This window comes from Mustela nigripes, chromosome 6 (genome assembly GCF_022355385.1).
Source record: "Mustela nigripes isolate SB6536 chromosome 6, MUSNIG.SB6536, whole genome shotgun sequence".
NCBI lineage: Eukaryota > Metazoa > Chordata > Mammalia > Carnivora > Mustelidae > Mustela > Mustela nigripes.
This window is the reverse complement of record NC_081562.1, coordinates 103,612,772-103,625,774: the sequence shown is the minus strand read 5'-3', so window position 1 is coordinate 103,625,774 and position 13,003 is coordinate 103,612,772. Positions and strand designations below refer to the sequence as shown.

General features: G+C 48.7%; 1 protein-coding gene across 1 annotated transcript in view; it reads left to right on the top strand.

Moving 5' to 3' along the window:
* PRMT8 (protein arginine methyltransferase 8) overlaps positions 1 to 13,003 on the top strand; it is a 100,488-nt gene that overhangs the window by 36,077 nt on the left and 51,408 nt on the right. The window contains exon 2 of the mRNA XM_059403790.1: positions 10,426 to 10,611. Within this exon, the coding sequence (XP_059259773.1) occupies positions 10,426 to 10,611 (186 nt within the window). The remainder of the gene's footprint in view (positions 1 to 10,425; positions 10,612 to 13,003) is intronic.

Below are 13,003 nucleotides of genomic sequence, written 5' to 3'. Positions count from 1 at the left end.
TGCCCGATACGCCCTGTCTCTATGGATGACCCAGTCTGGGGTGGGAGGCCATGAACCCAGCTCTGGTCCTACAGGGATGGTTTGACCCAAATACAAAATTAAAGCTTAGTCCAACTCTGGGTGAGGTGTGGGTGTGAGGACATTGGTTATGTCTTTCTGCACATGTGCCCGTACAGGAAAGCATAGAAGGAAGCCAAGTGAATGGTGACCTCTTTGAAGTCAAAGGAGAGAAAAAAATCTCCTGTTGCCTTGGGGAGGGAAAAGGGAGGAAGTGAAGGGAGTGGGGGAGAGTCTGCTTTTTAAGCCCATTAAGGAGGCAGAGCCAGGAGCCAAGCATCCAATTAACCTGACATCTCTTGCAGCCAAAATATCTGAGGATATAAGAAGAGAATTTAATATGTGGAGGCTTGGGAGAAAAGTGACTAATAGCTGGAAAACAGCCCCAGTTTATTTAAAAAATAGGTCAGGCCCAACAAACCCAATAGATTCCTTCCCAGCAGTTACTGATCCAAGAGACAGAGGGAGTGCCGTGTGGGTGCAAAACCATTTTGACTTGAAGCAGGCACTGCTGTTGTACCACAAAGAGACAGCCAGGGGCTGATGGGAAGCGCCCAGACACAGTGCACAGCTGCAGAGGACTGAGACACATCATGACCCTGGCAATGACAGCAGGTGAGGGACTAGCCCAAGGTCACCTGGCTCCCACAACGAAAGGTGACGCAGCTACACTCAATCTCAGCTCTTTCGTTGTGGGAGCTAAGGTGCTTTCTGTGAACTGCTGCTGCCTCTGAACCAGGTGTCCTTGGCTCTGCCCTGACACTGTTTGGGGTATCACAGTAGCACCAAGGCTACTCCAGGCTGGCCCTGGGGACTGCGTTAGGGGTCGGAGAATAATGCAGACTGCAGGTAGCTGTCCTCAGCTCTGTCTGGACCAGGATTTCATAGGGATCAACCAGGGGAGCTTGTTAAATGTGTAGCTTTTGGGGGCTTGCTCCCACAGGCTCTGACTTCCATTGGTCTGCGGTAGGGCCTGACTCCCATCCCAAGGTGGTAGATGGAGATTTTAATAGAGAAACACTATCCTAAATCAGAGTTCCCCAGATGGTTTCCTCAGAACATTAATTTCTAGAGATGTTTATAGATTGCTCAGAAAAGAAGGGTGTCGCAGCCATAAATTTGGTAGCAAAAGACACCCTCTCTCCCTCTTGGAGATTCACAAATTTGTTTTAGTAAAGTAAAGGTTTAAAAGTATTGCCATTAGGAAATCTCGTTACATGTTTAGTATATAGATATATCAAATCATTGTGTTGTACCTTAAACTTACATGTTACATGTCAATTATACCTCATTAAAGCTGGCGGGGGGGGGGCGGGGAAGAAAAAGAAATCTCTACAGCTTATTTGTCTAAATGTACTTGACCACAGAACCCCTTTTCTAGGAATATCTGGTCTGTGGAATACAATGTGGAAAAATGTAACTCTCTCGACCAGTGGAGCTCAAACTCCGTGATACATCAGAATCACATGGAGGCTTGTTGGAACAGATTGCTAAACCTTACCACAGAGATTATGATTCAGTGGTTTCTGGTAAAGGCTGAGAATTTGCATTTCTTACAAGCTCTCGGGAGATGCTGATGCTGGTGGTCTGGGGACTAGTCATTGAGAACCACTGTCTTAGACCCCTCTGAAAGCCCTGGATCAGCCAAGTGTCCTGCCAGGCCTCCTGGCAACATTCCTCAGTGCAAAGCATTCCGCAGTCGGAAAGTGGGGACTGACAACAGGGGGTGGCAGGACCCAAGGGAAGAGGATTCCAGGAAGGGCAGGCTTGGAGGGAACTTGAGTCTGAAGTAATTAGGCATGTGAAGATAGTTTCTGCCAAAATGCCAGTCATAGTCAGGGACACTGTAAAACAGGATGATCCCAGTGGGTGACAGCAGCTGACGCTCTGTGACAGGCTTCCGTGCCTGGGCTTGGCCCAAGGGGTTCTAGAGAGAGTCTATGACTTTAAAGAGCTAACTCTAGTGGGGGACATGAGGGTGAGTGTTGACATGTACAGGCCAGGGTGTCCTGGTGGCCATGTACAGGAAGGCAACACAGTTTCGTGGGACCAGCAGCATCGAGATGCTTCTTCCTGTCCCCCAATCTTGCAGGTTTCTGACTCCGAGAGTGAGAAGCCATGAGCTGGGACTACGTACTCTAGTACATGTGGGACTATGTACTCTAGCATAGCACTTCTTTGCGGGGAGGCTGGCTTCAATATTGCTTTGCTGGGGATCATCTTCAGCCCAGATGACAGGAAACACGGCTGCAGAAGGGTAGATGTAAGGGTGGAAACAAGGTTGTTTTTGGCCAAAGGCAGACATGAAAGCTATGTATTTTTGAGGTGATCTTGGACAACAGGAGAGGTCCACATGCCCAACAAAGCACTGTTGCCTGACATTCTACCATTAGAATTTTCTCCTTTCAGTTAAAGCTCTGGTCCCTATCTAAAGGCAGACAGATGGTGCCAGAAGAGCTCACCCTAGGTGATTATCAACTACATGGACCACAATATCACAATATTGTGAGTAAACATCAGAATGAAGAAAGGGTGTGATTAGTGTCTGGGGGGGCCCCTGGGGCAGGGGCCACATGTGAACATGGGCTAGAAGAAGGTGGGAGGGAGAAAGAGGCATCTGGGAAAAAAGATGTGGTGAGGACTGGCGAGGGGCTAACCCCTCCTCCCACACTCTCCTCTGCCACCTTGCAATGACCCACCCTTTGCAGACCCCTTTCTGTCCCCTCCATGGGACCTCAGGCCAGGCAGGCTGCTGCTAAGGACAGACGACTCAGGTTCGAAAAAGCTCTCTTGACATTTGGAAAACAGAGCAGGATTTGGCTCCTCCAGTGGAGCCTCTTGTTCTCAGGAAAATCGTTTTTACAGCTTGGGCTGGTGCCAGTAAGTGCCATTTATAGCCCAATGGGCTCGGGTTAGCTTCAGCTGCCTGGTGCAGGAAGTGCTGGCTCCTCTCTGCCCCCTGCTGCCTAGCTTCCCCCTTCGTATCTCCTTCCCCTCCCTTCTCCTTCCAAAGACCTCCTTCCCCACTTCCCCACCACTTCTTCTCTATTTTCTTAGAGATTTCAGCTCTGGATTTGCCTGTGTGACCCTAGAATGTGTCTAGGGTGGGCTTATGTGGGCTTCAGTTCCTCCGTCTATAAATGGGAGCTTACTGTTTGTTCCCTTTTGAACTCAGTTCCCTTGGAGAGGTACCTACTTCTGCCTACCTTCACCAAAGCATTTTCTTCCTTTTAGTGATTGCCTGTTGACCCTTCTTCCTCTCCCCAGGACTGGGGCTTCCTGTCTGGGGCAGCTTGGCCACCTGTTTCTGAGCACAGAGCTCATAGCAGTAGCTCAGTTAAGCTTGGTGTGACTGAACTGAGCTAACCACAGCATCAATGTCAAGAGCATGACTTTGGGGTCCAACAGATATCAGTTAGGCCCTGGTTCCATTACTTGTGAGACCTGACTGAATTTTTTGAGCATCAGTTTCTTTGTCTGTAAATTCCAGTGCCTCATGGAGTTATCATGAGGCTTTTATGAGATCCTCTTTGTAAAGTACTTAGCACAGTGCCTACTGTTAGGGATCTATCCATGTTAGGGATCGATCATTATCATTATCATCACCTATCGTCTACCCTTATTTTCAGATGGCAGTGAGTTTGGGGAAAAAAATGCCTCCCTAAACCGCCCCCCCCCTCCCGACCCCTTTCCACCCTCCAAGGACCTGCTCAAACACTACTTCAGGAAGCCGTCCTCATTTTGGTCTCCAGTTTTGGTGTTTCCACAACCCTTTATGTTATCTCAGGGTCTAATGGGACCTGGGCCCACTCAGCCCAGCAGAATGGGGTAGACTAGGAAGATCACTGATGATTTACTGCTGAGAAAAACTGCCGAAGATGCCTTGGGAAAGACCAGGTCTAGAGGCACGGCACAGTGTTTAAAGAGTCCCAGTCAGCAGTCGACACTAAGAGCAGAAGACAATGTCACAAATCCTGACAGTGACAGGTGCGCCTCAAAAGAGCAGGAAGGCAGGCGACATGCTATCCTGCAAATAGTGGTGCCCTGAGTAGGTGGGGGGTCCTTGGAGGAGGTGGGAGAGTGAGACAAGCTGGTCTGTGTGCACTGTGGTACCAAATATCCCACTGCACCAAGGATGGACCTCGAGAATAATGTGAGCACAGACAGGTCTCATACTGCAGCACTAGAGTGTTTAGTGGGAAGGAACCTGGGCACAGGGAGAAAATCGGAGCTGTGATAGCCACAGCTGTGGGGAGGCTGGGAGTCAGTCTGGTCTCCATCTCCCACTGTGATTCCAAACCCTTGTATGACTTACTAGCCAATATAGACAAGGTAAGTTGAAGTTTGAAGCTGCCTTCACTCAGAGCCTCTGGTTGGCCTATGGAGGAGTCAGGGCTTCTGACTTCCCAGATGAACTCACCATCTTCCTCCAAGATCCAACCTCTACATTGCTCGAGTCTTTCCAGGGCCATTCAGGGTAGGTAGATGTGGCAAAGACTAGGTTTCCAGATCCCCTCCAAAGGACCTTCCAGTATGGCCTAACCAACTTTGATAGCTTCCACAGAAAATTCTGGATTCCTATACTGGTTCCTATATGCCCATATGGGGATTTGGAGGGTTTGTATACACCTCGGTTCTTCTGCAGAAGCTGCACAGCACCTTGCCACAGCTGATATTCAGTAGGTATTTATGGAATGAAAAGCAACACCCCAAGTAGCCGAATGCCTGGGGACCACAGGCCACTGCTGTTTCCCACCCCACTCCCAGCCTCCAAGGATAGGACACATCTATCAGCTAATGGACAGAGGGCAAGTCCCCTCTGCAAGGGGCTGAGCCAGGCTGCCAGCCTTTGGGACCCGGGACTGTGCCACAGTCAACTCTTTGTCCTCATGGGTTGACCTGTGGTTATCAAGGTAAATGCCGCCCCCCCCACCCCCACAAATCCATTCACCTGCTTACCTTATGGGGTGAATGCGTGCATGGGACATGCATGGGACATGGTAGACACTTTGTAAGTTGGCCATGGAGGAAAGAACCTCAGGAACCCTATGGAGAAGGAACATCGGAGTCAGAGCTAAGGGGCGCAGGAGGCCCTTGTGATCCTGATGACGTATGCTGCCCGAACCAGCTAGGACTTTTTCTCTCTTTAATGTATTTAAATCGAGTCAAGATTGGACTCTACTTCATGCATGGAGACTTCTTCAGCTCTAGACGTGACGGCACATCTAGCCGTCACTAGCACAGAGTCCTTCTGGATAAGTGAAGCTAGATAGAAGTTGTCTTTGCTTTGGGGCTGTTAACTGGACACTGGAGTGCCTCACCTGGATTGCACATCCTCAGAGGAGGGCAGACACAGAACTGGAGGGATGAGGACACATTCTCCCTAAGCCTCTTCCCCCCAGGTTCCCAGGTGTCCCCAAGGTCCTCAGAGAAGGAGGCTTCTGGCTTCTCTCCCTGGCCCAGCCTCATTCCCCTCGACCTCTTTCCCTGGGGTTCTCTCCCAGGTGATCCCCTCAACCTTTCTCTGAGTAGATGGTCTCCATCTAGAGCGCTAGCCTCGGCTTCTTTTCAGAGGTCTGGGATCACATTTCTTTCTTTTTTTATTATTTATTTATTTTTATTTTTTGCCGATGTTATTATGCTTTGCTCTTTTCAGAAGCAGTACATGTTAATGGCATACATTTTACAAAGTGTCAACACAGGAAAGGAAAGAATTAACTGTTTTCCGTCCAACACCCTGTCGTAATTGCTGCCAATTCTGGTGACTTCTTTGAGTCTCTCCCCTAACACAGGCATGGATAGGTTTTAATTTTAAAAATGTGATCACACTGTCTATTCTTCTCCCACTTGTTCTCCTCAACCCACAGTTTATCGTGATCATATTTCTTTTATTAAACACTCTGCCACAACATTACAAGCGGATGCATAGCATTCTGTTGTGTGGATGTACCATCCTTTATGTAATCAGTTTTGTTTCATGGAACCTCTAGGTTGACTCCTATTTTTGTGTTGTCTGCCATGATTCTTTCCTCAGGATGAATTCCAAAAGAAGTAATTACTGGGTTTAAGAATTTGTGCTTTTAAAGGCTTTTCATGCATCTTTATCAAACTGCCTTCCAGAAAAATCCTCTCTAGAATTGTATAAAAGTACTTCATTCTCTACAGCCTTTACAAATGCAGTGTTACCGTAGTTGTGGGAGGAGCCAAGCTTATTTAATAATTAAAAATGATAGCTTTTGTTTTAATTTGAAGCTACCTGGTTTCTATAGAGGCTAAATATTTTTGCCTCATGTTCATTTGCCATTTGTGTTTATTTTTATGTGAATTGACCATAAGATTCTTTGTCCAATGCTAAATGAGGGGTGCTTGCTTTCCTTTTATTTGTTTATAAGAGCTCTCTACATATTAAGGGTATTCACTTTCTTTAAAACAAAAAGATTTTATTCATTTATTCGACAGAGAGAGAGAGAGACAGTGAGAGACTGAACAGAAGTAGAGGGAGTGGGAGAGGGAGAAGCAGGCTTCACGCCCGATATGGGGCTTGATTTCAGGACCCTGGGATCATGACCTGAGCTGAAGGCAGATGCTTAATAACTGAGCCACCCAAGTGCCCTGACTCAATGACATTTTAAACTTCACAAATCTGGAGTACCTGGGTGGTTCAGATGGCTAAGCATCTGCCTTCTGCTTAGGTCATGATCTCCGGCTTCTGGGGTTGAGCCCCACATCAGGATCCCAGCTCAATACGGAGTCTGCTTTTCCCTCTCCCTCTGCCTCTCCCCCTGCTCATGCTCTCTCTCCCTCTGTATCTGTCTCAAATGAATAAAATCTTCACAAATCCAAATGGAAATTCATTATTCCCCTCTCTCGCCCTAACTGTTCTTCCTGCTGACTTGCTTTTTCCTGTTAATGTCACCACTGTTTTCCTGGTCACCAGGCTTGAATTTCTGAGGTCATCTTGGGTTCCAACGTTTCTATTTTCCTCTCTATCCCGTCCATTACCAATCCATAGGCAGTCTCTATGGAGATTCGATTTCTGTGGTTTCCCTGGTGGGCAGGCCCTCTAACACAACAGTAGTTCCCGTTCTCATGATTTCTTGACTGGACTTTGAACATGGCCTCATAAGTTCATATCTTGCTCCCCCAACCCCGGTTCCTTGACTTGTCATTTCTCCTTGCCCCTCCTGTACCCTGCCACCACATTAATCTTCCTAAAGTAGAGCTCAAGCATGGAACTCTCTGGTAACAAAGCACCAACAACTCCCCCTTGTCTTGTATTTAATTACAACCTGTTAACCTGGCCTTAATTTCCTTTCAGTGGAATCTTCCACTATCTCGGCCCAGTTGCTCCTTAAACAAGCCCACAGTTTCCCCCCCTTCTGCCTTTTTGCTCCAGCCATTCCCTCCTCCTGGAATTCCCTCCCACTATTTCCACCTAACAAAACCCATTCAGGAAGCTCCCAACCTACCCCACCGCCAGCTATCCCAAGATTTTCCTATTCTTTAAAGTGAATTCTCTCTCTCTGAAACTCCCAGAACCGTTTGCTTGAGCTTTTCTTGTGAAACAAATCCTATTCCCTCATCTAGTGGAGCCCTCAAAAGTCTTACGTTCCTACCAGAAAGCAGATCCATTTGAGGACACTCTTCTTACACGTCTCTGCTCTTCCACAGAAGCTGCACAGTGCCTTGCCACAGCTGATATTCAGTAGGTATTTATGGAATGAAAGGCAGCACCCCAGGTAGCCGAATGCCTGGGACCACGGACCACTGCTGTTTCCTGCCCCACTCCCAGCCTCCAGGGATAGGACACATCTATCAGCTAACGGACAGAGGGCAAGTCCCCTCTGCAAGTGGCTGAGCCAGGCTGCCAGCCTTTGGGAACAGGGACTGTGCCACAGTCACCTCTTTGTCCTCCTAGTTTGACCTGTGGTTATGGAGGTAAATGCCGCCCCCCTCCCCACCCATTCACCCGCTTGCCTTACGAATGCAATGCGTAGGACATGGTAGATACTTTGTAGGTTGGCAACTGAGAAAAGGATCTTGGGGACCCTATAAGAAAGAGAACCTTGGAATCAGAGTTGAATGGCAGCTAAGGGGTGCAGGAGGCTTCTGTGACCCTGACCATGCACACTGCCTGGACCAGCTAGGACTTTTTCTCTCTTTAATACATTTAAATAGTGTCAAGATTGGGGTGAGCTTCATGCACGGAACCTTCTTTAGCTTTAGAGGTGACTCTGCAGCCAGCACGGGAGTATGCAATTGACACAGTCTATTTTTAGCCTCCCAGAGACCGTGACCAACATCCCAAGCCGAGGGTGGGCACACCTGCTGCATTCTAATGAGGCAGCCTCGATTGCCTCTGCCAGCCAGCCGGGATCTCACCGACCTCAAACCTGATGTTGCTAAACTGGGAAGTCTGCTTATTTCCCAGAGGCTGTAGCCTAGATACACCAGGAAAATGGGACCATCACCCTCCCCTGAGCTCACTCCTCTCCAGCCCAGGACACAGGGCAGTCTGGGGGCTATTCGCAGGGCATAATGGAGAGAGGGAGTCTCTTGGGTTTCTTGAACTTGCTCTGTCCTAGGGCCTCCCTATTTCCCTTGTTGGGAAGGACATTAATAAGTCTGAGCTGATTCAGCTCAGAAATTAGAAAATCATGGCATGAAACAGAGACATGTTTATGTAATATGAATAATAATGGTAGTAATAATACTAGAGCTTACTATTGCCAGGCACTGTTCTGAACACTTCACAGGTATGGACTCACCCAAACTTTTTGATGGCTCTCTCAGAGGAGTTTCATCATGATGTCTATTTCATGGTGGAAGAGACCGAGGCACATGGTGACAAATGACTTCCAAAGGTCATTCGCCAGCCACTAAGCAGCAGGGCGGTGTTTTAAAGCCACGCAGTGTGGCCCCAGGATTTACGCTTTACACCATATCACCTGCCTCTCAACATTTATTTTTAATTTTACCTGTGGCAGACTGGGATCCAGGAATCCCAGAGGACCAACTACTGGATAATACTGCTTCTCAGTATTTTAAACTTCTGCCCTGCTTTGAGCCCTTTGCTGTGCTGTGCACACCTGGATTCCTATGCTCCGGGGAGCGAAGCTTCTTCTCCTAGGTTGACTTTGTGTCTGCAGTCAAGCTGAACGTTGGGGCCCCAGAACTCCCTGAACTTTCTCTCCTTCTCCCTCGTCCCCTTAGCCTGTGAAGGAGGAGGGGCTGGCCAGTGACCCCCAGCAGCAGTGGGGTGTAGCGCGGGGCTTCGTGGCAGGGTTGGGAACTCAGAAAGAGCGAACGTGCTCGTGTGCAGGCAGGAGGCCCCCATCAGCGTGGGCTTTTGCAGTCCGGAGGAAACTTCTGCTAAAGTTCAGAGTAAAGCTCACAGAAAGCAGGAGGGGAGACAGCAGGAGCGAGGCCCCAGAACCTCAGAGACCTACGTTTTGAAGGACAAGTGCTGCCTGCTGGAGAGAAGCCCAGGAACTCAATCTTCCTAAGGGCACAGGCAGGTTTCAGTTTAACAGATACCGAAGAGGGGCGCCTGGGTGGCTCAGTGGGTTAAAGCCTCTGCCTTCCGCTCAGGTCATGATCTCAGGGTCCTGGGATCGAGCCCTACATTGGGCTCTCTGCTCAGCAGGGAGCCTGCTTCCTCCTCTCTCTCTCTGCCTGCCTCTCTGCCTACTTGTGATCTTTCTCTCTCTCTGTCAAATAAATAAAGTCTTTAAAAACAAAACAAAACAACACAACAACGAAAAACCAGATACCGGTTATGTGCTAGGCCCTTTTATAAGCACTTTACAAATACCAACTATCTGATTCTAGGGGTGACTCTAGGACATGGAGATCATTTTATTCCCATTGGAGGGATAGGGAAACCAAGGCAATGAGAAGTTAATAATTTTGCCCAAGGTCGGGCGCTAAACTCCCAAGTGGCAGAGCTGGGGCTCTGGTTTTGGCAGACTGGTTCTGGAATCTAGGCTCCAACCTCAAGGCTCTGTGATGCTATACATCTCTCCCTTTGGGGGTGTTCACTATTCGCCTGTTAAGGAATGTATTTTTGCCCTTGTTTAGCAGATCTGGAAACTGAGGCCTTTTGATTGACTCAGATCGCCTGACTAGTTAGTGATGGAATTGGGTTAATTTGAGGTCTTTTTGGCTCCTCAGTAGCATGGAACCTCTCTACAAATCACAGCCCTCAGCTGGCCTGCCAGAAAGCTGGAAGGGTCCATCGGCATCTAAGGGTTGCTGCTGAGCAGACGGGAGCCGCGGGGCTCAGGGAGGGGAAGGAAGGCGGGGCGGCATCTCAGAGGGCAGGACCTCATTGCTTCTGCTGACACCAAGCTCTTCTCTTCCCCTCAGGTGAACAGTCCCCCACCGCAACCCCCTCAGCCCGTCGTCCCACCCAAGCCTGTGCAATGTGTCCATCATGTGTCCACTCAACCCAGCTGCCCGGGACGGGGCAAGATGTCCAAGCTGCTGAACCCAGAGGAGATGACCTCGCGAGATTATTACTTCGACTCCTATGCCCACTTTGGGATCCACGAGGTAAACCACACTGAGCTCAGCCCTGCTGTGCCATCACTGTTAGAAAACAGTGTTATGTGTTCAACTGTCTGCTGTCAAAAAGTGGGTTTTCCCAGTGGCCCAAGGTCCCTGGCCCTCCCTCCTGAAAGTCTCTCTGGGAGAGGGTCAGGGCCAGGCTTGCAGCAGGTGAGTAGCTGGAAGCATATGTTTGTGTGTTTCTCTGCCAGAGAGCAAGGGCTGGAGGGGCGTGGGGGGCAAAGCTTGGGATTTTTTTCTTTTATGGTCCAGCACCTGTGTCTTCTCAACCCTAAGCCCAGGTGATCCAGGTGGACCAGATGTCTTTGCTCTAGATCCCTGCTCTAGGAGCTCAGATGCTTTGCAGCTCGAATCCTGAGGCTGAGAAGACCTTCCAGAGGCCATGCTGTCTGGTCTTCAGGGAGGCCTTAGGAGGCCTTAGGTCCTAGACCAATGAACACCTCCAGGGGAAGAAATACAGCAAACTTCCTTGGAAACCTGGCCCAGGTCTGCCATCCTGATTGATTCTCAGGAAATTCTTGTGTCTCAATGCTTGTCTTGTACCATAGCAGGGAAGATTTATGTTCCTTGATCAACAGAACAGAGTTTCCCTGCAGCCAGGAAGCCTGCACCTGCCTCTTCTCCAGCATTTTCTCCAGCCACCCAGCCTGGGGACCGTTCACTCATTAACCAGTGCTTACGCAGTGCCGAGCATGGTTCTAAGCACATTATACGTATCATTTCACTTAATCCTCCTAAGAACTCTATGAAGAAAATATTTCTATTATCTCCTTACTGTATGAAGAAATACTGAAAAGGGAACAAAGCCCTGCTTGCTTTGCAAAGCTCCTCTTTCAATTAGATGCCTGTGTACACCCTCCCTGTGACAAAATGTTAACCCTGTCACTGCCGGAAGGGTATTTAAAAATAATAGCCGGCACTCCCCCCACCCTCCCTCCCCCTTTTTTTAATGTTACAGCATGCTGGGGGTTGTTCCAAGATTGTACCTGATTGGCTCATTTATTCCTCAGGTCAGCCCTATGAAGTTGGTATTGTTATTTTTGTCCTCAATTATAATTACTTATATGTTTGTTTTTAGGCAAACCAAATTTGTATTATTTAGTATTTACTTTTGGTGTTTCTGTTTTGATTTCAAGTATTCCTTTTTTAAAGAGACACATTGTCCCCGATGCCACCAACTCACCAACTTATGAAATAATACAAATTCATTATAATGAACTCAGAGAATACAAGATCATTGGTCCCCAGTTCGTACATGGGGGTGTGAGATCTTAAGAATCCAGGTCAACTTTCATTCCTTCTTTTGCACACAACGTCACAAGATAGTAAGTGGCAGAGCTAGGAATGAAACCTTTATCTTTGGGGCCCAAAGGCTTCCTCCCTGATTATCATGCCATATAGACTTTAAACGAAGTCTGTCTTTCTTTCTGGAAACTTTGACTTTGTTTCTGGTTGTTCCTTTGCAATTCCAGGAGGAGACAGAGAGTGAAGGAGGGGTGCCTCAGTTAATTCTAGACTCAGAGGTTTGTCTTATTCACCTGAGGGATACTCAGGGTTTGACATCCCCCCCCCACCCCAGAACTGCTGTCCACATAAAAGTGTTAAGCTTGGGATCTGCAGGAAGGAAGACTGGGCCCTGTGTTTCTCCTGGGGGTCCTGGCTCCGGGGTCCTGAGCAGCTGAGCCTGCTGTTCTTGGTGGCTCACATGTCATCATGGGCAGATAAGTAAGCAGCTGTACCTTCCCTCATCCTACTCCCCATGGATGTGGGGGTCGGGGTGAGGTGGTGCACTGAGCCCTGTTCTAGGCCTGTGAGAGGTTCTGGGAGGAAGAAAGACGTCTTTAAGAGCTTGCCCTGTCCCTAATTAGAGGACATGTCACCCACAGGCCAAATTCCAAAAGGCATGTAGCTCTGGGCACCTATTTCAATGAGGTGGATTCCTAGCAGAGATGCCAATTCCAAAAAATGCCTCCCCTGGGGCTTGCCTGAAATCCCTCCACTAGAAACCAACCAATTATGACATGTGCATCATGCTTATCCTTGCCTGGTCTTCCAGCTCCACTCCCCCATGGAGCCTTCTGCGACTGACTTCTGGGACACCTCCCTCACTAAGTTCTTGCTCTGCCACCCTTTGGCTCCTGGGAACGGGCTTTCCTCTGCTTTGATTAACTTCTATAATCCCCTCAGGACTTAGTTCCCTGGCCTCTAGCCACCGCCATGACACGCTGATTTGTGGTTTCTTGACCTGGTGGCTAATCTGATCACTCAGGTGGTGCCTGGTCAGTACATGGCTGGGCATCCTGGAGGGTGTCATCTCCAGTGGGAGAAGAAAGCAAGGGGCATCACATAAATACTATACCAGCTTCCCTCCATTTCA